This window comes from Polyodon spathula, unplaced genomic scaffold, assembly GCF_017654505.1.
Source record: "Polyodon spathula isolate WHYD16114869_AA unplaced genomic scaffold, ASM1765450v1 scaffolds_732, whole genome shotgun sequence".
In the NCBI taxonomy this organism is placed as follows: domain Eukaryota; kingdom Metazoa; phylum Chordata; class Actinopteri; order Acipenseriformes; family Polyodontidae; genus Polyodon; species Polyodon spathula.
In genome coordinates this window covers 270,521-291,957 of record NW_024472221.1, presented here as the reverse complement: position 1 = coordinate 291,957, position 21,437 = coordinate 270,521, and the positions used below count along the sequence as shown (strand labels likewise).

Genomic DNA, 21,437 nt, shown 5'->3' with positions numbered 1-21,437 from the left:
GTATAATGAATAATGCACAGAAACACTATTCCTACATTAAAACATAGATATAGATTTAAAATCAGTGCAGGGAGTAAAACACATTGGAAAAACAATAGAGCACTTTGCTTGCATGCATTAATAGCTATGCTATGGAACAGGCAACTCCATTCTCCAGTGCCTAGCATAAGGATAGAGAAAATAAGGAACGCCAAGTGCAAAAAGTTTAGGATCTGTTTTGAACAATTTTGGTAGGAGTTTACAATTTATCCCAAATTGCTATCACAATACAGCAATATAAAAGTGCAGGATAATCTAAAATAAAAACAACACAGCAACAACAACTCACCATCCAGGTTCTGAAGCCCTCAGCCAGCGCATACACCTGTACAAACTCCTCACTGAGAGCAGCCTGACCCCCGCAAGAAACTGCAAAAAAAAAAAAAACACATGCGTGGCTCAATTTTAATGATCTAAAAATAGTGAGGGACATTAATACTGCCACCCTTCAACTCTGTATTAATATCACCGGAACCACACCCACCGCCCCCAAAAGGGGTGAGTTTTAAAAAGGTCCTAGAATGAGCAGTTAGCTTTGCAGCTCATTCAATCAGACCATATAAAACAAAAGGCACTGAAAAGGAAAAAACAGACAGACCTTAGAATATATTCAGTGCTCCTTCAATAAAGATGTTTACCGCACTGTATGCATCAGCGTTGGTTTAGGCAGGTTAGAAACACTGGGTCAGGACCTTACCATAGTTCATCAGTGCTCTGTGCAGGGCAGGGGTGTGATACACCATTGAGGCAAAGATGGCATTGACAGCCTGGTCGACCTTTAACCCTCCAGCTATCTCATTCCTGGGCGGCTGCTTCTTGCAGGCTTGCATGAGCCATTTCATGAGCTCTGTCCTGGGATCAGAGGCATCCTGGGAAGGATCCCATCTGGCAAATTCGATAAGAAAACATTTGAGCTCGTCACCAGGAGAGGCATGCACCTAAAAACAGAAAGAGGATTACAGATTTTTTAAATTTTTTTTTAACATTGCTCTTTTAATACTATCAGTAGCACATTACTGCACAAGCTAAGCATCTGTAGTAACTGAATGTACAGGTAAAAACGAATCACTGCTTTAGTACATGGCTGCATCATTTCATACATTTGAGTAGAAGTACCTTTGCTGTGTCTACTGTTTGTGAGATCTTGTCATTTATCACAGCTTCTGAGGCGCTGACATCTGTGCACAGCCCGTGCTTAAAGACAGTTTTCCACAGTGGGGAGTTCAGAACAAGGGCAGATTTTCCAGGGGGTAGCTCTTTGACACACCTGATCTCTGGAAAAAAAAACAAGACAATCACACCATCATTTAGTATTCCTTACATGTAAACTTTACAACTGGACTAGCAACTTACAAACTATTCAGATATTCCAATAGGAATATAATTTGCCAGCCAGATTTATTTTATTTATTTATTATATATATATATATATATATCCTGTTTTAACCCTTTCAATTATTTTACGTAAATGTAATTATATGTATAATGCAAGACACAAAAGAAGAACTAGTGCATCATTGTGGATTAACAGTGTATATTTTCCCTTCATGATAGCTTGCAGTGCATCAGGATGAGCAATGCACACACAGTCTTACCATAAGGGGATTTCAGGGCCATTGTGCGAGAAGCCAGGCGACCCATGAGCCTGGAAACAAGCAGCTGTAAATCGGAGGCCCAGGACATCGTGATGTCAGGCAGGCCGTAAGCAGTCACTGTGAACTTGTAGCCCCACTCATTGTTACTGCTATCAGAGTGGAACAGAAACTGCAGGCGAGGACCTGCCTTGTAGGTCACTTTCTGTGGGTTAAAACAAACCACAAAAACATGAGAAACAGTTTGCTAGGTGCTTTTTTATGATGGTTCCAGATATCACCAATGCTTTGGAAAATTGAGTAAGCTAGACTGCAGTGGGACACTTCTATATCTGTGCCCAGATTCAAATCTTTATTAGAAGTATATCTTTAAACCAGGTTGTATTACATTTCGTTATACAGGGGATTGATTTGAGACAGGACCTTCATTCATGTGGCATCTGGGCATTGCTAACCCACAGATACGAATTCTACCTGATTTGCTGGCTTTCCGGGTAGTTTTCAGAAATACAGCAAGAAACATCAAAATACATATTTGTCAAGACTTTAAAGCATATATGGAAAAGTAAACCCTGCTGTACACTGTGATGACCAAAAAGTAGTTTAAAGTTGCTTAGAAGCACAAGGTTTCTAACAATTAACGCGTATAACAGTTGATATCAGACTCCTGTAGCCCAGCACACGGTATATAGGATCACCCTACCTTGGGCCACTTCTCTGTGCCAACCTTCATGTCATAGCGGATTTTTCCTCCTCTGGAATCTGTGAACTCCAAGTAGTCATACCTGAAAGCAACAAACACAATTATTATATGCAGCAAGAAAATCTATTTGATTTACAATTCAGGTTAAGTATTTAAAATTACAACGTGTTCCTTTTTTCCTTATTGTATATATATATATTTTTTAAACTACAACTGTAACCAGCAAAATAAATATTTATTCAATGCCATAAATTAACATGAATTTATATTAACTTACCACTGCACATGCCCCATCTCCAAACACCAGAAAGAATATTATGGTAAACAGAAACAAATATATGGTAAAAAATAAAGGCTGCTTCACATTACCTCTTTTCTGTTTCACATCTTTCATCAAACTCCACCTCGAAAGAGGTAGCTCCAGGACACAGGAAAGTGGTGGTTTCGTGTCTGTTGTTCTCATAGTTGTGAGGAGATTCCAGATTCCAGGTACGGAGCAGCACAGGCTTCTGAGGCTGCTGGCAATTCTCCACATCCATCTGAACAGAAAAGACAACAGATTTTAAAATCAGGCTGCAGAGATTGCTGACAATTCTCTACAATTCATCTGAACAGAAAAAGACAACACATTTTAAAATCAGTAGCCAAAGCTAGGGTGTTTTAGATGGTTTGAGGCAGAAATCTGCCACTCCTAACAATTAAATCCTCTACGCCTTAAAACTAATAATTTCAACAACTTAGCGTTTCAGGGAAGGGTAAAATATATGACTGAAGAATCAGGAAGAGACTGATTCAAGACCTGCCACTGGCCAGGCAACAAGCAGAACAGACACCTGAGCTATTGTTCCCAACTTTCAAATGATTCCCCTACACTGATCTCTAACGTTTACTTGTTCCAGGGAACTGTGACAAGATTTGCCACCAGACACTTAAAATGTTTTTTTTTTACCTCTACATTTATATGAATTAATAACAAGAACACAATAAATAAGAACACATGAGTATAGAGTAGATAATAGAGTAGTTGCTTGTACCTTGGTAAAACTGTCTTCAGTTTCACTGCACAGGCGCTTGAATAATTCTATGAAGGAGGCAGATGTTCTCAGGAGGTTGCAGTGAGGGATATCTAAGGAACAAAACTCCAGCAGAAAGATTACCTGGAACAAGGTGAAAAAAAACTGCAGTAAACATATGATCACGATTTATAACAAACATGTTTTTTACAACTAAATTGTCAGCAGTTGTCTTTATTGAAATCCTTTTCTAAAAAGAACTTCAATGTGACATATTTGATTATCTCCAGTACCAGCTGCCTTGTCGCCATGGCCAGAACAGAGTTGTTCAGTCTCTCCACGATCTCCTTCCCACTGTGCTTCGCTAGCAGGGAAGCCAAGGTGGAGTGGGAGCTGGACAGGAACTGCTCGACATCTAGGGGAAGAAAATTAAAACATTATTAAATGCTGCAAATATATACAAACACTTTGCAACTAAATCTATTCAAAACATCTTTGCAATTACAATGTTTTTAAAAAACACATACAAAAAAGTTAACATAAATCCCCCTCCACATCTGTAAACACAAACCAAGGGCCGTCAGTATCATGAAAAAACAGATCAATATAACCTACGTCAACCGTATTAATGTGTACAAATGTAAAAGTGTGACATACAGATGCAATGATATGCATCCCCAGTGGGAGCTATAGGGAAGATTAAAGCAGATATCATGTACAATAAGAAGTGCTTTACAAATACTGTTAATGTCAACACAAGGGGAAACTGGGCAGAGACACTGAATAAAACAGCCAATAGCACCGCCTAGCTGACCTGAACCTACATTTCACAAGGATTTCATTGGCGAGAGACGCTGAGGTAGGAAACCCTCCTTTGAGCTGCAGGTAGCACCAGGAGAGAAGACTGCCCTGCAGAGCCCAGAACAGGGAGAACAGGACCTTTCGACTCTCCCCCCGGGAGACTTCCACCATCATCATCATCTCACACTGAAACAACATCGCAGAATACAGACCAATATCAGAACACACTGGACAGCGATGGTGTAAATCACATCAAATTTTGTCCTGTCTCAGCACACCATTTGCCCTTACTAAGGCAATGTATTATGTATTTATTTATTTATCTAAAAAATTAGACAGAATCTGCCTTTTGTCCTAAACTTTCTTTTACTCAGCTTCTATTTATGCCCTCCTGATCTACAGCTTAGAACAAATAATAGTTACCAAAACAGCGTTTGTTCCCACAAGTCCAGATTGCGGTCGCGCTCAGCACTCTTTCCTCTTACCTCTCGAGTTGCTACCAATAGCAAGGTGTCCATGACTGTCAGAATCTGAGAGATCTCAAAACCAGAAGGAGCGCCCTTGGGAGGCAACAGCAACAACCCAGTGGGGTCTTGATCACTGTGAGAACAAAACACAGGGCAATATTTACACATTTAAAATGTTCCTGTACTCTATAGCCCGTATGTGTTTAATAACTTCACACCCTTAACATCCCTCAGCACCGAGTTTCTCTGCATCTGTCTAAATTACTGGTTGACACACTCACCTGAAGTAATTGCACAGGGACTCAAAAGTCAGCGTGACAGACTCTGGCTGATCCTGCTCGGTGATATTTTTCTAAAAGGAGAAAAAAAAAAAAAAAAAAAAGGGAATATGTTCCTCTTACAATCTGCAAAAGTGCAAAATCTCATAATCCCATTTACATTGTTGATTGTTAAAGACTTTACCATCATAGCAAAGAGCTGATTCCTCCTGGTCTGCCGGTCTGGGAAGAAGATGGCTGCTCCGTTCAGGACTGTAGTAATGGCTTCTTTCTTTAGATATTTCATAACAGCGGAGTCCCCTTCTGGACCATCCACTACTGCTCCAGGGAAAGGAAAAAATAGAAATCAGTAGCAAGTTAAAATGAGTGCAGTAGAAACAGAGAGCTGCTTTATATGTAGACTGATGGGTTAAAGTATAGACTTGTAACAGGAGCTCCAAGATGATTTTCTAAAACAAATTAATAAACTGCATTATCCTTGCAAGCTGCAACTTACTGATGACATGAAGTCACATTGCTACACTCCATCATGACATTGTAATACTGTTTAATCTGTATTATAGATGATGACTGCTTTGGTTTGTTCAATAGGAATTTTTGGTCAGACCGCTGGAGCCGTGGAATGGTACAGATGCAACGTTCTCTCCTTTGTGACACAGATCTTTACCCTCGCAGAGGTGTCTGTAGAGTTCCTGCACTGCCTCCATTTGGCCAGTCCCCTTGTTGTTTGAGTTTTGCTGTTTCACATGCAATTCAGAAGTTGACAGCACTGGGAAACAGTTCTGCAGGAGCTGCAGCAGTAACACCTGTGCCTTAACAGCCTCTTCCCCCAAGCTAAACAAACAAAGACAAACAGAAATAAACACATCATAATCAAACCAATGCAATGAGGTCATGTAAAAACGTGCTTCAAGTTGTGAGATTATACATCTCACAAGAGTGAATATATCTAGCATGGGATATATTTTTGTTATCTCACTTGAGTGGAGTAACATGCTTACCAGGACTAGTTTAGAATGCGTCTTTGTTTACAATCCAATCCAGCGGTGTGCTGCTGAAATTCAGGACGGCGCTGCGTGTCGGTATTCAAACTACACTGACAACTATATGTGTTTTATAACAACTTTAAAATGTCTGAAATAACTTCAAATTTCTGTTGTTTTGATTTGGACTCCCATTTCCTTAAGAACGAGTTTAGACAAGAAATGCCAGTTACCTATCTGCCTGCGTCTGACTTATAATTAATAATCCCAGAATTAATTGATTTAATATAGAAAATGTAGATATTTTATTGCTAGTTATTTTAAATATATACTTGTGGCATGAGAATACTGAATGATTGTGGTATACGGTTATATTGCCCTTAGGAGATATCCTTACATAAACCCTGTTGGGGCTCATGATTTACCGGGAAATCCTCCAGCGGTGAATAAAACCGAATACCACGAACAATCACATAGTATCCTCTCTATCTAGACTCCTGTACAATTCCGATTGTCTTATACAGACACATTATAAATTGCAGAAGGTCTTATTGGCTCACAGGCAGGCAAGAGTTACTATGTTTTAATGCACACAAACTGGGCTGTCAACCAAGTATGTTTTATGGAAGGATATAGTAAAAAGACACAAAAGGAATTCATATGTAAAACTGAACGTCGTCTTCTCCTATCCATGCTACTTACTTCTTTCTTAGTTTATTGTAAAAGCTCCAGAACAGCTGCAGGTTGAGGTCACTGAAATCCAGAAGTAGCCTCTGCTTAAACATGGTCTCTTTCTGCAGTGCCTAGAGATTCATAAACACATTCAGTTCATTTCAATACCAGCCACATTACCAAGAATTGGAATGGAATTGTCCTGGAGCAAGTGGAAAAAATTATATCATACTGAAACATCTGGTATGGTATCTGAATTTAAACAAGGTCAACGCTGTAGTGGGTTCCTTGTGCTTAACCTCTTCTGTGCCTTTGACGAGAGAAGCATTTATGACTGCTGAATGGTTAGCGTGGTAAAAAATGAAATGCAAAAAAAAAAAAAAAATTTTAAATACTTGGGAATAGGCGATTATAGTAGAACACCCAATGACAACATTCGAAATGTGGAACCTTATGCAACAATCCTGTCTGTCTGTCTATCCATCAGGCACATTCCAAATGAGAAGCACAATAACTACCTTGAATCTTAACTTATATCATAGCTCCCAGCATGAGTTTTCAGATTGCATTTGGGTTTATTCCAAGGAATAGTTGATTCTATACACATTTTTACATTATGAGGATCTCCCCATATGCGTCTTCACTGGTTTGAACCTCTCCTACCAGTCAAAGCCCCTTGCAAACAATACACTAACACAGCAGAACTATTTATTACTTAAAACAGCTTCACACACCATGTCCTGCGCAAGCTGCTGAATGAAGTAGAGTGTCTTCTGGAGGAGTGTCACCCCACTCACGAGGACCCCCTCTGCCTTATCCCCCATCAGGGTCAGAGCCTCGCTGTCTTCACTGTCTGCAACTTCCCGCAAGTAGCCACTGGCACTCAGCTGCTGGACCCCCAGACGCTCTGCTGTATCTTGCCTGGCGCATAAAAACTTCACCATCACGTACTGTAGAGAAGAGAGAAGCCCTTGGGAAGTCAGTATAGATAGTGCCAAAGCATATTTAGTTCACCACAGCACATTATGCTCATTTGTGTTGGGTACAGAAGAGATTTTGGATGCATTGTATTTTATTTTATTTTTTCTAATTCTGAGAGCTGCTACTAGATCCAGTCACGCTTTATTTTAAAGGCCAATTTTAGTTTAACTGTTAACAAACGCTGTTCATTTTGAGCTAAGTTCATACATTAAGATCTTTCTAAACTAATGTAACGGGCAGTGTTGTGTGATGCACTGCGTCACGGATTCTGTTCCTCGTCGGTGAGATGATGTTAAAAACTTTGAAACCATGAATGCAGAGCAGCCTGGCTCTTCTGCATTGTGGTGAAGACACCAGCTAATAAAAACCTGATTTAATTTGCTAAACATTACTACAGTAACAATTTGAACCGATTTCAAATATATGATCGATTGCAGAATTGCTAATCCACAGGGCTCTGAGGTCTGCAGATTTAGCTGATCTTTTATATATTAACTAACAATTAACAGAAAAATGAATCATGAATATTAACATGTTTATAAGCTGGCTGTCAACAGTTAATAGGTGGCCCTTAACATAAAGTGTGACCCTTTGACTTCCTGTTGCAGGAGTTTTAACTGAATTAAAGAAAAGCCAAGAGTTCCAGTCATGTCTGGATTGACCAGCCTGATGTTCAGGGACTGTTAACCTTGCTTCCACACAAGTCTGTTCCCCAGTGCTCATAGCAATCTCTAGGAGAATAGAGAAAGCCATAGAAAAGCAAGGATATCGATGGTTTGCATAAAGTCTTCTCCAGCTACTTAACTTGCAGAATGTGTTCCAGGTTAGTGTTGTGCATAGCCAGCAAGCAGACCTCTGCATGGCAAGGGAACCAACCTGTGATATGTGCAAGATAAAGATGTGTATTACCTTCGTGGTACGACACTGATGCAGTTTGATCTCCACATCATTGCATTCGTCATCTAACTCAAACCAACTAACAGGGTCATCCTCACCCAGTTCTGAGCTCTGGCCACTGCTTTGGGAGCAAACAGAAATAAAAAGTTGTCAGTTTATTATTGTCAAACTATGTCATCCAGCAAAGTTTTTCTTCTACTTTTGTCACAACTAATGACAAAATGTGCATCAGAAGCCACCGAACTGCTTACATGATGAACTGCAAATGCAACACCATTTTTAAACATAGTTTAAAGGCTGTAAATTACGCTAGCTGCATTCATAAAGCATTTTCAAGCAGGTAAATGTACAGGTTGAGGTGCTTCACTGTATCCATTCACTGGCTTTAAAAATGCTTTTTAGAAATGGACCAACAATGCAATTTTAAATTGAAGGAACGAAACTCTTTCCAGTTCTGTACAGAATACATCACTTCTTACCTGTTTTTTAAAAATTGTCTATACTCATGAAGACCCCAGGTGTCATACTTTTCAAATCTCTTAAAGTGCTGTTCTGCATCAAATTTTCCAGCTCTATCGTTATATGCAAACACTAGCCCGCACTTGGCACCAATTGGTCCTTTACGGACCTGGAGGGGAAACAGAGGAACAACTTCAGCAAGACAGAAACACAGATCATTTTTAGCCCAGGGGTTGGCAGTCCTTGCCCATGACAGTCACTCAACTCCAGTATAGTAATAAGACAGTAACTCACTTTGATCCTAATCTGGGTGACCTGTAAGCTCATTTCATTTCCCGTTGACAAGATAATGCTGGCTCTTGTCTTTCCAGTTTCAGTAAGAAAACCTAGACAGAAAAACACAAATAGAACTCAATTCAGTAAGATTTAATGAAGAGGGATGAATTTTCACCCATGACTACATTAACTTCCCTTTGACAGTACCTCAAGTGCGTTTATTCAGTCTCTCGTTAGAATTATACCTGTTACGAAGAATTTGAAAACCACTGCTGGCATGTAGCAGGATCACACAAAATGAATATTTGAGAGTCTAGGACTACCACTATGATGAATTGTGTAAGCTAAGGCCACTACTCAAGGAGGGCTTCAATCCTTTTTTTAAACCATTAAATAGTTTGAAACTCATTTCCCTTCATCTGGTGCCTCCCCTGCCAGGTATCATTTGAAGAAGTTTTCACATCACTGTTAACCCCTCTGTCTGTGTCTGATGCCCCTACCGTCCCCAGTGCAGGGCTCCACCAGTATGTTTTCAGGCCCTGATTTCTCCTCCTTCCCCTTCACATCACATGCTTGCAGCTGCAGTTGTATGGCCTTTCCTGTGGGAGAAAAATAATGACAAATTGAATTGGAACATGCATCGGTTTTTCACTTAGCTGTACAGTGTTTGGACAGTGCCACTGGGAAATTTTCCACTGGTAAATTCTAGTAGTCGGGTATGGAGGCCAGACTGACCGAGATGTGCATTTGTGCATTTAAATGGTTTCTCACATATTTTTATTAAAAATGCTGCAAAACAAGTGGGGATATTTGCCATAAGAAAAAAGTAAGACTATTCACCGTATTTATACAGAAGTTTGAGTCTCACTAATGCCATTGAAGCAAGCAGAGTGGAGGCCTTGTACTCCGTATCAAGGTGGTCAGTGATGCTGGACAGGGATGTTATTACTTTGGCAACGCTCCCTCTGGCCAGGGAAAAGGCCAGCAACGTCAGCTCTGCTTCAGGAGTGACACAGCAGCTGATAGAAAAAAAAAAAAAAACAACATTATACATTTATAGCCAGTTGTACAAACGCAGGGAAATTTCTGAATTTGCCACTAATAAAGTGCCACTCAAAAGAAGCTGCACGTTTTAACGCAATTCAAATGCAATTCCTCTCATGCAAAATTGTTTGTTCATCAAATTCTTGTATTCAAAAAAAAAAAATTATTATTATTTTTTTTTTTTACTCTGCAATCCTCATAAGAAACGCATCCACTTCCTCCAGAACGTTAGGTGAAAGGAATTTGGGAAACTCCGTAGATCCTGGAGTCAAGGAGAGCGGGGGCATGTGCTGCAAAGCCTTCCTGGAAGATTCAAAAGGAAAGACACATCATAGAATGTCCAGGACTCACTACAGCCTGATGCATTTTATTTGGCTTTTATGATTAGGCACCCGAAATGGGGGATTATTACCAGGAGCAGAAAATGACACCAAAAAACATACCACATATATATTTCTGGGATTAAACAAACTATCATTAACAAGCTATGTTTATTTATATAAAAAACAGACACAAGTCTGTTGCTTTTTACGACCAGGTGTGCACAACTAAGGCTCTTGTGTGGTAATCTATTCCAAATTTTAACTGGTGATCATTAAATAATGAACTATACAATACAATACAAAGGGTTAAAGAGTACGTAGCAGGGTTCTGAAAAATATACTTACACATCCCCAAGAATTGCTACAACTGTTAAAATAACGTACCTGTAACTTTTCACTGTCAACATGACGACAACTTTTTACACTTATAACTTTATATTCTGTTTCAAAGCTCTTTTCAAAATGTCTGCTCTAGTGCACAGACAGCATAAGGATTATTGCCCACACTGTCAAACAGGTAACACAGCAATAACGATTCATGCTGCAGTACAGAACAGAAAAGCCAGAGCACTACTATATATATTTTTAAATCGCTCTTCCTGCAGTGATTGAGGACAATCTCAAACCCCAGTGCACTAGAGCAGACATTGTTTAAAGAGCTTTGAAACAGACTTTGCCAACAATGAAAATAACAATATACAGGTATGTTATTTAAACAGTTGTAGCAACACGTGGGGACGTATAACGCTGTCTTTTTCAGAACCTCGTACTTCCTCTTTAACTGGTTCAATTAACTAATTTATGCTGTGGTTGGAACCCATAAGCTACACCACTAGGCAAATCACTGTTTTGGGGACTGAGAGGTAGATAGATAATCCTCAGCAATCCTACACCAATTACTTAACTTGGTTTACTTTTCTATAGCCAGCACATTTATAGCAGAACCCTTGACCTGAGCAAGCAGATTCAGCAAATTCAGAGTCTGATGTTATGCAATACTCTACGATCCAAACTGAAAGAGCAAGTACATGTGTAGCACGTACAGAGCCAGCGCGTAGTAGCATACATGCACACAGGCCTAACTGAACAGCATGAATGGGAGGATTGTGCCCAGTGAAGCAGACCTTCACATTCAGCTGTAACAAGAGCAGCACATTTAACACAATGACAAGTAGGGAGCAGCGATTCTTACTGCGTGTTCTGCAGCACAGTCTGTACCAGCACAGGGTTGGACTCCATGGATACAGTCACCAGCGAGGTCAGTAAAGACAGGTACCAGATAGCAGAGGCATCAGACACAGACACGCCCTTGTTTTTCATTATCTGATACCCCACAGTCCTGAGCCCATGGATCCTGGTATCACATCCATCGCTGAGGCAACGCTTGATGTTAATCTGAACAACTGGGAGGGAAAGAGGAGGAGAGGCACGAATTATAAGGAATGAATAAAAATCAAGCATCAGTTCAACTTCCACTTTGTTGAAATCAAGAAAAACATTTGCAGCGTGATGGACTGTGCCAGTAGTTAAAACAGAACAGGTTCTTGGTGTAACTATCATCTCTGTGCAGCCACAGGAAATAAAACTGCTATGGCAATACCATACATTTATCATGAAGTCCTGCTGGTTCTATAAAACGTCACAGTAAGATTTTTCTTTGTACTATTATTGGTATGCGTGACAAATTTTAACTGACACGGCTTGAGTCAGTGCCTCAAGACACCCTTATATTAATCATTTTAAAATTGTTATTATTTACTTTATTAATTATGCATGGAATACTAAGCTGGAACAATTAAATATTAAATGACAGAAAAGAGAATTCTTAAGTTTTACGAACAGGGGGCGCTAACGTTAGCGTTTTCCAGGAGAGTTACATATCCTGTGACGTTGCTGGGAATGTGGACATCCCGGATTTCCTGTAGGCTTCTAGGATTTCTCCCAACAGCTACAGTCACCTGCTGGGGCATGTAACTCTGGTCATTAGCTGCCACTGCAATCATTAAGCGTCTCAAAACCACATCAGGTTTCAACCTTAACCTGAAAAAACAAGTAAGAGAAGAGAATTCAATAAGAGTAAGGACCAGAAGTTTCATGCAGTGTCACAACATTCACCTGCTTTACAACAGATTTCAGAGATGATCAGGCTACCACTTAAACCGATCTTTAGCATCGCTTAAAAAAATAAAACTAGCATCAAGATCCTACATATGGTCAACCAAATATAAAATACTGTGAAAGCGATCTCCAAACCTCCATTTCACAATCATATAGGTCTTAAAATGTATTTTCCTGCAGTATGTTTTGTTTTATTTTTTTATACTAGACAGCAATGCCATGTGTTCCATAGCGGTTCTTTTCTTAATTCTTTGTTGTGGTTTTGTGTTGGCCTTACCTTAACCAGTGTGAGCGGGCATTACCATCCGACTGCCAGAAAGACACAGTCTCCCCATTGGTCATTTTGTCAATATCAGCAGAGTTGGATGACGTTTCTATGACGCTGTAACACTTTGTGACAATTTTCACTTTGTCCAGCTCAGGGTCGCAGATCAGCTCCCCTGTGTTCTCAATATTCAAATCTACAGAGATTGAAAAAAAAAAATTACGAATATGATCAATTATTTCTGTTTTTATATTCTAGATCTGACATGAGCAGCACTTAGGATCAACAGGTAAAGACAATTATATAAAACATATTTTACTTGACTTGCATGCAAAGGAAACAGAGGAGGTGCTGTACCGTTTTCTTTTTGCAGAAGGAAATCCAAGAAGTCCTGCACTACTGATGATCTCATTGTGCAAATATTATTGTAGCCTTCCAGCACTGGGAATGGGATGGCATTGCTGGGGATTCTGTTCCGATGGAGAAACCTCAGGATTTTAGTGTTGTGCAACGCCAGGCGATCTTTTGACTTGGAAAATATATCAACAAACCCTGAAAGACAGGTACACAACAATCATCTCTGTAAGCCCTATTGAACAACCTAAAGTTGTAAATCTAGGTTTAACGTTCTAACTATCGCGCCCATTTAAACGGTTTCGCCTACGGCTTTACCTGGAGTGAGCGAACAGGCCTGCAGCTGCCTGATTACATGGCTGAGCTCCCCCTGCAGATTGGCTCCATTGGAGTTCTTGAGCGCCATCAGCATGTTCTCAACATCAGCAACACCATCACCCTCAGCGTCAAACTGGCCAAACGCCTGAAAAAGCAGAAGGGCAAGCCTCAATTAAACAGCAACATTGTTTTACATTTCTGGGCAGACCTGGCATCAATTATAGCTATAACAACAATTGCAGCATAACTGTTTGCTCAAACTTAGAATTACTGTTTAGTTCAATCACAGCTACAATGATGCTGCAGTAATTGCAATTTTACAATTACACTAAAACGTGACAAACAACCACACATGAACACATTTACTTCATTTATACTACCAAGCAGTAATCACTGGAACAAATACAGAAACATACTCTAACGATTTTTCAAACAAAAGGGGGGGGATCACTAAAAGTGGTTGAAAATACAAGAATCTTCGCTCTGTGTAAAACACAACATGGAACTGTGCATGATTAAGCTTGTGTAATTGAACTGTATGGCTACTACAATTACAAATGCAATTACACAGGTGTGCCAAGGTTCAACTACAGTTACAATGGCATTGTAAAGCCTGCCTGCCTGATGCCCATTTGCTTTTTCTGGTTTCACTACAAAGAAAGAAAGCACATTTCAAACAGCCATTGAACTATAGCAAAAAAGGCACCTGACAAAACAAATCATGCAACTTTAAATGTGCAAAAGAGAGACTTAAAAATGAAAAAGAAAATGAAGGCTTTTTTTGGTATTCATGTCACTACTGAAATTGCGGGGCTCCACTAAAAATAACTTAGTGTGTGTGTGTGTGTGTGTGTTTTAATAAATGGTTATTTTCATTGGATACTAAGATCTGTTTGTTTAAAATGTACACAACATATTGTAAGCCACTCCCATCTCACTGCAGGTTACACCAAAGGCAGTGCAAAAGTACTACAGTGTCTGCTAAGGAACTTTGCCCGACACAAGCCCACACACTACTGCTACACGTCTTCAAAACTCTAACTAATTCCTTTTAAACTGTGGCTTATTCACCTGTAAATTCGATATCCATATTCATTAGAAGCCAAGACACACCAAACGCCTATGCATGTGTACCTTCCATCAGCCAGAAAATAGTGACAGTCGTCCAGCTTGCACACTCGGAACTGTCACATCACGAAGTACAACAGCCATTCCTATCACCGCTGTTAATGGAGTTTGAGACAACTGTCAAATCAAACGACTTATTGGACTGCATACCTCCTCGCACTCGTCTCTAGCCGCAGGTCGGCCTTCCAGCATCTCGCAAAACTGCTCCAGTGTGACGGACTCCTCACCGCGGCTCAGCCTCTCCTCCAGCCAGCGCACCAGGGCGCTCTCGTTCCGGGCAAGCACCGACTCGGACACGGCGGCCCCGGAGTCTCTCATACGGACTGCCGCGTCCCTCAGCTTCACCTGCTCGAGCAGGGCCTCGGGGGGAGGGAGCCCACTACCTGGTCCCAGGTAAGAATGCGTTCTCCCTCCCACTCCCACTCCCACTCCCCCGGAGCCACTGCCAGCACCGGGGCTCCCAGAGGCCGGGCTGGCTCCCACAAAGCTGGAACTGCCGGCCTCCATCTCCTCCTCATCGCCGCTCGCCCCTGCGCAGCCGCTATCTGCGTTCCCCATGTTGGTCAGCGGCCTCGGGCTATCCCACAGTCCAGCAGCCCGGATTGCGAGGGGAACGGGGGTGTTTTGTGAAATACTCGGCTGCTGGAACCTCTGTTTCGCTCCCCCCAACTCCGCTTCATGAGTCTGCTCTCACTACCGCATCGACGTGCTACAAAACGTCACCACGTCGTCATTGTAATTGGCTGGAAACTTGGAAGGGTGAAACTTGAGCTGAACTTCTTCAAGCAGCCCCGGCAGGTGTTTCTTCTGCTGGAAATAAAAATCAAACGGTAATGAAAGCAGAAATAAGAACAGAGGCAGTTTACAGTGTATCGTTGTGTGTTCATTTACAGTTAAACTATGGATTACCAGTACCGTCTGACCTAAATGCATTCGAATGATCTTATTCAATACATTACTAAGCACTCTTGATATCAAATCACTTTTTAAAACAGCAGAATATTATGCAATCCCCAATCAAGATAAAACGGTCTAATTGGGAAATTGAAGATCTAAATATGAAAAAGAATTGAGAATGCAAAATAATAATAATAAAAAATTCAAAAATATATATTTATATTGTATGTTCCTAGAGTCAAATCTTATTCCGTCCATCACAATTGGAGCAGAACCGATAATACAGGAAAAACAGTGTAATTTCATTTTTACATGGGGTACACAATCCGAAAGGGGGTTATTATGTATTTAAATTGATATTTATCAAATACACGTATCTAATAATTTGTACATTTTGGATTTGCCCCCATAACTGATTTTATAGTTAATTAAATCTGTAATTTACTATGCAAGAATTTCTTTTGCCATTGCATAATTGGTTAAAAAAAAAAAAAAAAAAAAAGTAAACTCATATTCCAAATAAATATGTTGTTTTAATTTAAATCTATTTCAAAGGTCTACCCTTTAAAAAACTAGGTCATCAATTCAGGAAATTGGATCTCCGGTGTCACTGCAAATTCAGTCCTCCGGAACAGGAGCAGGGTTCCTAGCCTACTCATTTTTACATTTAGGATTATACTACCGATTATATTGTGTTTTATAACTGCGCAAAAATAAGGCACGTTGATCATGCGGGGAACTGCGGATTTTTTGTGCATCTGAGTCTTTTGTGACATCGCTATAGCTTTCAGTCTGTCATACTGTGTACGTTTCAGCTGCTGGTGCTAAACCAAACCAGGATTATTATTATGTTTTGTCTTCTAGTATTACAATAGGAATTGACGCATGCGCTTTGTGCACAGGCCATAAAAACACGGAAATGGCTGTAACACCTTTTGCAAAACAAAACACTTGGTTTACCCTCCAAGTAACTTCATGAAAGACACCTGACCTTTTCTGCGATGATTAGGCATCTGCTCTTGGTACTATGCCTTGCAGTGGCGGTCCTAATCGGTCCCGAGATTGGTAATGTATTGGATTTGATCCCCGGGTGGGACATGGTGAAATCGTGCATCATCACAGACACAGGGCAGAGTGACGCCGCTCGGGACACGGTTCGGCTGCTTGATTTGCAGGAGCTATCCCGGTATAATGGACAGCAAGGCAGCCCCGGCGTGTACCTTTCCATTCTGGGACAGGTGTTTGATGTGGGGAAGGGACACAAACATTATGGACCCGGGGGGTCCTACCATTTCTTTGCAGGTAAATTTGTGGTCTAGTATTTGGGCAGTACATTGCGATGTCACATACACGTGATAGAGGCACACACTCATCAGGTGCTGTAGTCTCTGCTTTTTAATGGAACACAAAACCTGTAAACTATTTTTTTCTGGTACTACGGCACTGTGCATTTCAGAATAAAAACGGAGTTGTTGACCTGAATTAATTGGGGGTTCAGTGTTAAAAGGCAATAGCATAATATGAGGCAGAAAGGAGTGTGTTTAAATAGAGGCATACAAAGCGTGTTATTTCCAGTGAATTTTCGTTTTAGGCAGAGATGCGTCCCGAGCCTTCGTGACGGGGGATTTCACAGAAGCCGGCCTTGTGGATGACGTCTCAGGGCTCTCACCTGGTCAAATCCTGTCCCTCTCTGAATGGCTTTCCTTCTACAATAAAGATTATGTACTTGTTGGTAGGTACAGCACATACCCTCTCTTTAGAGTGCATTGAAACTCGGCGACGGACCAGTAAACAAACATATGAAAGGTGTTTTCAAATGCAGCATTTACTGTCTAATACTTTATCTTGAAACAGGCTATGCAAAGTACTAGAGGGCACAGACTGAACCCCATTATTTGAACTGGTTCTCAAGTCTTTACAATACAGGTTATTAAGAGTAAAGGCAAGAATTCAGGGAAACCAATTGAGAACCGAGTAAAAAAACAGTATATGAGCCACTAAACTCGGTACTAGTACACCAAGTAGACACACACTAGTAAGGCATTCCTGGATAATGTGCATTAGCTGAAGCGTTTGGCAGGAGTTAACATTCCCTGGTCAGTGGACTAACTCAAAGTCAATGGCTTTGTTTTGAAGGCAGGCTGGTGGGGAGGTACTACAGTGAGACGGGGGAGCCCACAGAGGCTCTGAAGCAGGTTGAGTCTGCCATGGTGGAGGGACTGGAGCTCAGGGCGCAGGCTGAAGCTGACAAGCAGCGCTTCCCTCCCTGCAACTCTGAGTGGAGCGCAGGCAAGGGGGGCAGGGTGTGGTGCTCCACACAGAGGTACAGTAACATGCTCCTGACATTCACACACACAGGACCTGCACCGTACAACAAAGCAGGGCGCCACCAGGCCTTGCAGAATGATTGCTAGTAATTCCCACTATGAAGGGCCTTATTCCTATTATACTGCAATGCATATATACCCCTGCATCTGTAATCACGTACTGTATGTTTGTCACAAGTACATTTTTACCTGTTTTTTATTTTGAGAACTGATCCTCCAGTTTGATTTGGCAATAAAGGCTTGATCTTCAGGACTGCACACCCAAAGAAACTTTGCATGGGAATTTATTGCAATATCTTATAAATTTAGCTACCATTTCACAGCGGTATAGAAACTGCTTGTCCTGGTTTGAATAATCGTTCCATGGGCGTTTGTAACAGATTATTCAGCATACAGAGTGAGCTGGTCAAGGTTACCTACTTTTTCACAGTAATGACACAGAGCTGTTGCAGACTGTACTTTGGCAATGCAATTAAGTAGGTATATATTTCACCAGCAGACCTCTCTGAAGAGGGTTCTTCGCTCAGCACTCTTGCTGTCCTGGTACAGTGTCACTGATCCACAGTTTGTCTCTGCAGTGGAGGTGTTCAGAGGGACTGGGTTGGCGTGCCCAGGAAGCTGTTCAAGCCAGGCTCCAGCAGCCAGCGCTGTGTGTGTGTGCAGAGCAGCAGGCCCACTTCCAGCCAGGCCCAGGCTAGCCAGCAGCTCAGTGACCGGGGAGACCTGGACAACCCCAACCTGCAGGAGTACCAGGGCTGCCCCTCATTGGCAGAGTCCTGTCTGCTCACAGACTGACAACAGCAACCAGGCACTGCCTGTCTTTATCAAACTAACTTTTGTGGAGCACCATTCTATATTCATTGTAAAAACCAGTTAATAGTTCTGTATTCTCCTTTTTATGGGAGGGTAACCCTCCTTAAGCATTACAACAATGTTTGCTTAGCCTGTGGTTTACACTACGTGACAAGACTGAGATGTTTCCAGACGGAGTGCGCAAAGATACTTGTACGTCTGACGTCAGATGTTATTGAACAAATTGTAGGAATGCCTCCTACAACGAAAACAAGTCCCAACAGAGGTACTTGCATGCTAACCTGATTAGAAGTAACATCACACTACATATCCAAAATCAGCATCAAATATAATAAACAATATATAATCAATGTAACACAGGCATGTTTCTTTTCTGACAGCTTGTGTCAATAAGAATAATAAAGCATGTTTGTTATCAAAAGTAGCATGTAAATATTCAAGTAGAACTGGGAGAGGTAGCAGAGCTTCGATTTGGTTACTCCTCTGGCACACACAGTTCCTGTGAATCACTGAATTAAGATCCGCCTACGTGGTGGAGCTTTACAAAGTGACGAACATGAGCTCATTCTTTCAATATCCAGAACTGCAGCAACACAGATTCCCACCACTTTCAGGATCCAGCCAGCCTGACACTTTATTATCACCTGTTTGTAAAGGGGAAGAAAAACAAAACCAGAGACGCCAGGAGTATGGAAACCTACGATCACTTATGGAAGGAACTCCTGGAAAGACTTGAGACAGAAGTCTTGAAAAAAATATTTAAAGTCACTAAACCAGATTCTAAAAGATGTCCTAACAGATCCATAATGATCAGCAGTGTGGTGAAGAACACGCTCAGCTCTAAGGAACTGTTGTCACGCACAGCGCTCACCAAAAACATCCTCTACAAGTTTGCACGTGGCAGAGCTATGAGTGTTAACTTTTCACAAACCAGAGCTAAAATCGCTGAGGAAATATTGAAGTATTGGAATACACAGGGTCTGCCAGGTTACAGGCTTAGAGACCACGAACAGAGGGAATGCAGAAAAATACTTCTACATCTAGAGGAATCTACTATTGTGGAAATCTGGAAAAAGCTTAAGACAAACCATGAAAAGACCATGACTCGCAGCCTACAAGACGACATTGTGAAGTCTCTGCCCTCCATGGAATGGCTTCTGCAACGAAGATCTATAACGAGGGAGGTGCTTTTGTCCTACTTGGTTGGAGAGAACAACACGCTTGATGGCCAACCTTCAAAAGAGGAACTTGTCAAGGGTGTGCTACACAACATCAGTCAATATGATTTCTGAGGACTTTTTAGTACTCACTGTGGCTCTCATTTTTGCTTTAGAAATTCATATTATGCAGATGCATATATGTGCTAAATATTAAAAACATGCTTTTTTTTCTAAAACATTTTACATTTTATTAAAATTTGCTATTTACATGTTTATTTTAGTTGAAAGATCTATTAAAAAGAATGTATCATGAACATAATGTTGTTGAAGCTGACAAATGTTGTTGAAGCTGACACCCTGGGATCCTTCAAGAAGCTGCTTGATGAGATTTTGGGATCAATAAGCTACTAACAACCAAACGAGCAAGATGGGCCGAATGGCCTCCTCTCGTTTGTAAACTTTCTTATGTTCTTATGTTCTTATATTAGATATTACCAAGACGCGATGGTTGATTAAGGGTTATTTTACCATCATGCTACTAGAGGAAATCATTACGTTTAAAATATGACTTGCAGCCTTGGGAGGGTGACATAGTGGCAAGTAAATTTAAATTATAAAGAAAGTTTGTGTCCCTAAAACAAACTATTGGGAAATCGAATTAAAGTGGTCAGTCAACAATTAGGGAAGAATGTAGCGACCAGTCTCTAAATGCAAATGTAAACTTGATTGTGGAACACAAATATTACTTTTTCAGAATTAAAAAAAAAAAAAAAAAGGTTGTCATGTTTCTGGTTTTGCAATCATTTCACTTCAGCAGCGCACAGTCAGAATGGTTTCTATTCCTTAAGTTTCTGTTTCATGTCTCGAGAAATACAGTGCGTCATCATCTCCCGCTGTATAATTAGCCCTTCCCATGATGAGAGGGAGCTGGCACAGTGTCAGCAGGCATCATGAGAGCTTCCCCTCAAACAACTGGCTCACGAGGGCTTTGCAGAAAATCTCAAACATTCCCTTTCCCTTTATTGATCAACATATATATTTTAAAATAAAATGCAGCAATTGCAGAGCCCCACATGTATTTCCTTTTAAAAACATGTTTGTGTAATTCTTGTACGTACAGTATATATCTACATTACCCCGGTTTCTAGCTGCTGTACCTGAAAGCCCCCAAAATCACAACAATGGGGTCTGTTCTCTAAAGAGCAGATCTTAATACCAACACCATCAAATATATTAACCTTCTGTGGACCTACAAATGACTCAACTTGTTTTTGACTGTTGCTCATAAGCAAAATGCTGTCTATCCACACTAAAAAAACAAGTGAGTTCCTTAAATACTAATGTGCAGAAGAGCAAAAAATTACAAAGTAATAATGAATGTCAAGTTTCTAGTGAGCAGTGAAAACGGTTTCTGTTTCTTACATTTCAATCAGCCCAACCCTTTTTTTTTTTTTTTTAGTGTTCATTGATAAAATGTTGTAAATTCAGTATTGCCAAAGTGTTTGAAGCCAGGGGGAAATGTTAAAAAT

At 40.7% G+C, this 21,437-nt stretch overlaps 2 protein-coding genes across 3 annotated transcripts in view; one reads left to right on the top strand and one right to left on the bottom strand.

The window, feature by feature from the left end:
- The window catches only part of zzef1 (zinc finger, ZZ-type with EF hand domain 1), a 39,205-nt gene extending 23,756 nt beyond the window's left edge, over window positions 1-15,449 (bottom strand). Inside the window, exons 1-27 of one of the 2 annotated variants that reach the window (XM_041240980.1) lie at window positions 14,862-15,449; window positions 13,584-13,728; window positions 13,269-13,463; window positions 12,924-13,107; window positions 12,369-12,568; window positions 11,721-11,931; window positions 10,392-10,508; window positions 10,002-10,180; window positions 9,662-9,760; window positions 9,180-9,271; window positions 8,906-9,054; window positions 8,439-8,547; window positions 7,283-7,498; window positions 6,579-6,679; window positions 5,561-5,727; window positions 5,078-5,211; window positions 4,897-4,967; window positions 4,634-4,748; window positions 4,172-4,334; window positions 3,641-3,762; window positions 3,369-3,491; window positions 2,704-2,873; window positions 2,335-2,416; window positions 1,635-1,836; window positions 1,156-1,313; window positions 737-977; window positions 329-408 (exon numbers count right to left, since the gene is read on the bottom strand). In XM_041240980.1, coding sequence (XP_041096914.1) covers window positions 329-408; window positions 737-977; window positions 1,156-1,313; window positions 1,635-1,836; window positions 2,335-2,416; window positions 2,704-2,873; window positions 3,369-3,491; window positions 3,641-3,762; window positions 4,172-4,334; window positions 4,634-4,748; window positions 4,897-4,967; window positions 5,078-5,211; window positions 5,561-5,727; window positions 6,579-6,679; window positions 7,283-7,498; window positions 8,439-8,547; window positions 8,906-9,054; window positions 9,180-9,271; window positions 9,662-9,760; window positions 10,002-10,180; window positions 10,392-10,508; window positions 11,721-11,931; window positions 12,369-12,568; window positions 12,924-13,107; window positions 13,269-13,463; window positions 13,584-13,728; window positions 14,862-15,269 — 4,233 coding nt within the window. In that variant the 5' untranslated portion in view covers window positions 15,270-15,449. The remainder of the gene's footprint in view (window positions 1-328; window positions 409-736; window positions 978-1,155; window positions 1,314-1,634; window positions 1,837-2,334; window positions 2,417-2,703; window positions 2,874-3,368; window positions 3,492-3,640; window positions 3,763-4,171; window positions 4,335-4,633; window positions 4,749-4,896; window positions 4,968-5,077; window positions 5,212-5,560; window positions 5,728-6,578; window positions 6,680-7,282; window positions 7,499-8,438; window positions 8,548-8,905; window positions 9,055-9,179; window positions 9,272-9,661; window positions 9,761-10,001; window positions 10,181-10,391; window positions 10,509-11,720; window positions 11,932-12,368; window positions 12,569-12,923; window positions 13,108-13,268; window positions 13,464-13,583; window positions 13,729-14,861) is intronic. The other variant, XM_041240981.1, reaches the window with a different exon arrangement.
- Window positions 15,450-16,233: 784 nt separating this feature from the next.
- Window positions 16,234-20,045, top strand: LOC121308544 (neuferricin). The gene is made up of 4 exons (XM_041241002.1): window positions 16,234-16,910; window positions 17,200-17,340; window positions 17,745-17,931; window positions 18,514-20,045. Exons 1-4 carry the CDS (start codon window positions 16,610-16,612, stop codon window positions 18,728-18,730), a joined length of 846 nt encoding a protein of 281 aa, XP_041096936.1. The 5' UTR covers window positions 16,234-16,609; the 3' UTR covers window positions 18,731-20,045.
- Window positions 20,046-21,437: the final 1,392 nt, after the last annotated feature.

Bases quoted from the DNA above. Each gene is read 5' to 3' on its own strand.
- LOC121308544 (XM_041241002.1), top strand. From the start codon at position 16,610: ATGATTAGGCATCTGCTCTTGGTACTATGCCTTGCAGTGGCGGTCCTA. The intron at 16,911-17,199 runs GTAAATTTGTGG...TTTTCGTTTTAG, and splicing joins GTCCTACCATTTCTTTGCAG to GCAGAGATGCGTCCCGAGCC. The intron at 17,341-17,744 runs GTAGGTACAGCA...TTTGTTTTGAAG, and splicing joins TAAAGATTATGTACTTGTTG to GCAGGCTGGTGGGGAGGTAC.